The sequence below is a fragment of the Nicotiana tabacum genome, chromosome 24, assembly GCF_000715075.1.
Source record: "Nicotiana tabacum cultivar K326 chromosome 24, ASM71507v2, whole genome shotgun sequence".
In the NCBI taxonomy this organism is placed as follows: domain Eukaryota; kingdom Viridiplantae; phylum Streptophyta; class Magnoliopsida; order Solanales; family Solanaceae; genus Nicotiana; species Nicotiana tabacum.
Window position 1 is genome coordinate 81,944,865 of NC_134103.1, and position 3,300 is coordinate 81,948,164.

Sequence of the window (3,300 nt, forward strand, 5' to 3'; positions counted from 1 at the left end):
TTGTTTATGGAGTTGTGTAAAGGTGCAATTTTTGATAACAAATAGTCATTGATAACACTGTTTTTTTGTTACTTTGCAGGTATGAGAAGAAAATGACTTCAAGTGTAGTTAATCTATAAATCCACCACAATGATAATTTTGCATCAGACCCTGACCTAAGGTATGCAAATGGACTACCTTGTCCTCAATTAGCTACAGTTGATATTGATGAGCTGCATATTATGTTGTTTCACAAGTTTGCTAGGGACTTAGAATTTTTAGAAATTGATTTATTTGGATGCAAAGTTAACAAAAAGGGTGGTTATTACATTTTAAAAACAGATGCTGATGTGTTAAAGTTTCTTAATACATTGAAAGGTGGTGACTTTGTTGATGTTTGTATTGTCCATAAAATTAGTGATCCTATTCTTGTTGAGGATATAACTGAATTAGACCCCATTATACAAACACATGGGCATGACAGTGGGTTAAATGCTAGGGCTGATGTATCACCTCCCAATAATGATATAAATAGGACTAAAAATGGCAAAGATAAGGGTAAACGGACAGATATAAATAGAGAGATAAAGAATCAGATGAAAGTGAAGGTAATAACTTCTCATCTTATCACCTTCAAACATCATAATCTAATTTTGATGAGGACTTTGATAATTCTGAAGGGTCTGACTTACTGTTTGAGATAGATGAGAACATTGAAGAGTGTAGTGATTTGGAAGATGACTTAGCTGAAATTAGATAGTCTAAAATCAATAAAAAGAAGGATGCCCAAGTAAATATAGATGAGATACCATATGGTCCAGTTGGTATAGATTTTGGTTTTGAAGATATGCATAAGAAAAAGAAGGGAAAATATCAAGGGAAACTAGGAGGGGATGACCAGTATTTTGATAGCTCGGATCTAAGTAGTGAGTGTAGTGATGATGAAAGAGAACTTGTTGGCACCGATGAAGTAAGGGATGCACCAGCTAGGAATCTAAGTAAGAAGGTCTACTTTGACACAAGTTGCAAAAAAATATTATTTGAACTGTATATGATATTTGAGAATGTTGTACAGTTTAGGGAGGCATTGCAGACCTATTCTATTCAAAAAGGTGTGAACCTTAAGTTGAAACCTAATGAGAGGGAAAGGGTTAGGGCAAACTGCACAAAGAAAGGTTATCCGTGGCATATTCTTGGCAGCATAGAAGGTAGCACCAGGAATGCTTCAAGAAACCCAACATGGATTGCAAAGAACTTCAAAGACATAATAATTAGTGAGCCTCAAATTAAGCTTCATCAAATTCAAGCCTTAATTAGGAAAGCATATGGTCTGTATGTGAGTAAAACTTTCTGCAAAAGAGCAAAAATAATAGTTATGAAGGAGAATATGGGTGATTACAAGAAAGAATTTGCTAGGTTTCATGATTATGCAGAAATGCTAAAGTCTACTAATCCTGAAACTACTATAGTGATAAGGACATCTAAAAATGTAGAACCTGGCAAGGAGGTGTTTATGGGCATTTATGTTGTCTTAAAGCATTAAAAACTGGATGGTTAGAAGGGTGCAGAAACATAATTGGCTTTGATGGTGCATTTCTAAAGGGAACATGTAAAGGTGAATTGCTTTCCTACATTTTTAAGGATAGAAATAATCAAATGTACCTTATGGCTTGGGCAGTAGTTGAAAGGGAATCAAAGGATACATGGTCTTGGTTTATCAGATGTCTCAAGCATGATCTGAACTTGACAAAATCTGAAGGAGAAGGGCTGACAGTCATGTCTGATATGCAGAAGGTATGGTTTCTAATACTCTGTCTTTAAAGTGTAATTGTTTTTATTTATATTTAAATTATAACAATATAATATTGTTGATTGTAGGGTCTTTATCTAGCTATAACTCAGTTATTGCCAAATGCTGAGATGAGGCGGTGTGCTAGACATATCTAGGCTAATTGGAAGCAAACTTGGCCTGGTGAGGAAAGAAGGAAAAAATTCTGGCAGTGTGCAAGAGCTACATTTGAAGTTTACTTTAGCAAGAAGTTGGATGAAATGGACCAGCTGAGGGGGAGATATTGTTCAAGACATACTGAAATACAACAAGTAGACATGGTGTAGGGCATACTTCAAAGAACATAGTAAGTGTGATGTAGTGGAGAACAACATGTGTGAGACATTAAATAGTTGAATATTGGCAGCTAGGCACAAATCTATCATTACTATGCTAGAGGAAATTAGAATCAAGTGTATGGAGAGGATGAATAGCATGAGAGAGTTTTCTGAAAAATGGGTAGGTGATATATCACCCATGGCTATGGAAATACTTGGAAAGAATGCTCAAAGAGCAGCCAAATATGAGGTCAAATTTAATGGTGAAACAGGGTATGAGATCCAGGATGGACCATATAAACATGTTGTTAACTTTAGGAGGTGTTCATGTACTTGTAGATCATTGCAACTCAAAGGAATTCCATGTGCACATGCAATTACAACAATGCATTATAAGAACTATGAGGTTGAGCCATATGTTGATCATTGGTATAGGAAGGACACCTACCTTAAGGTATACAACAGATTCATTCAACCTTTAACTAGTATGAATTTGTGGCCAAAAAGCACAGTACTAGCTATTGAGCCACCTGTTATAACTGCAATGCTAGGAAGGCCAAAGAAAAAAAGGAGAAAAGCTGCTGATGAACCAGAGAAGAAGTATAGGAAGGGTACAAGGATAGGGAGACAAATGAGATGTTCTTTGTGCAAGACTCTTGGACATAATAAGAAAGGATGTCCATCAGCAGTAAGTATTAATGTTCTTTGTGATCATTATCAGATGAATAGAATTACTAGTGTTTATTTTATTATGTGTATGTAGAGAAACCAAGGGGAAAGGGCTGGAACTAGTTCAGTTGGAGGTGAAACTGCTGAAAATGCTTCATCAACAGTATCAGGTAGAAGGGCGGGAACTAGTGGAAGTGCATCAGCAGCAGAAGCTGGAAGTGCATCAGTAGCAGCAGCTGGATCAGCACTAGCAGCTTCAAATATGGAAAGTGGCACCTTCACTCAACCAATCACTGATCGAAGCACACAACAATCAACTAATATTACTGGAGGTCCAAAAAGAAAGACCAATGAGCCTAAAAGAGGTGGTGCAAATGCAGGGTCTATGAAACAAAAGGCAACAAGATATGGTGTGCTATTTGATTAAAGTGGCACTGTGATAAAGAGGATAAATATTTCCACTTAATTACACAATCAACATAGATGGTTTATTAGATAATCTCTCACTCACAACCTTTTATCTTTGTACAGTCTGGAACTACTGAC

The 3,300-nt window shown here is 36.3% G+C and overlaps 1 protein-coding gene across 1 annotated transcript; it reads left to right on the forward strand.

Annotated features, from left to right (window-relative positions):
* The first annotated feature begins 221 nt into the window (after nucleotides 1–221).
* Nucleotides 222–1,926, forward strand: LOC142178262 (uncharacterized). Its single transcript, XM_075247592.1, has 4 exons — nucleotides 222–587; nucleotides 758–1,486; nucleotides 1,582–1,773; nucleotides 1,858–1,926. Exons 1-4 carry the CDS (start codon nucleotides 222–224, stop codon nucleotides 1,924–1,926), a joined length of 1,356 nt encoding a protein of 451 aa, XP_075103693.1.
* Nucleotides 1,927–3,300: the final 1,374 nt, after the last annotated feature.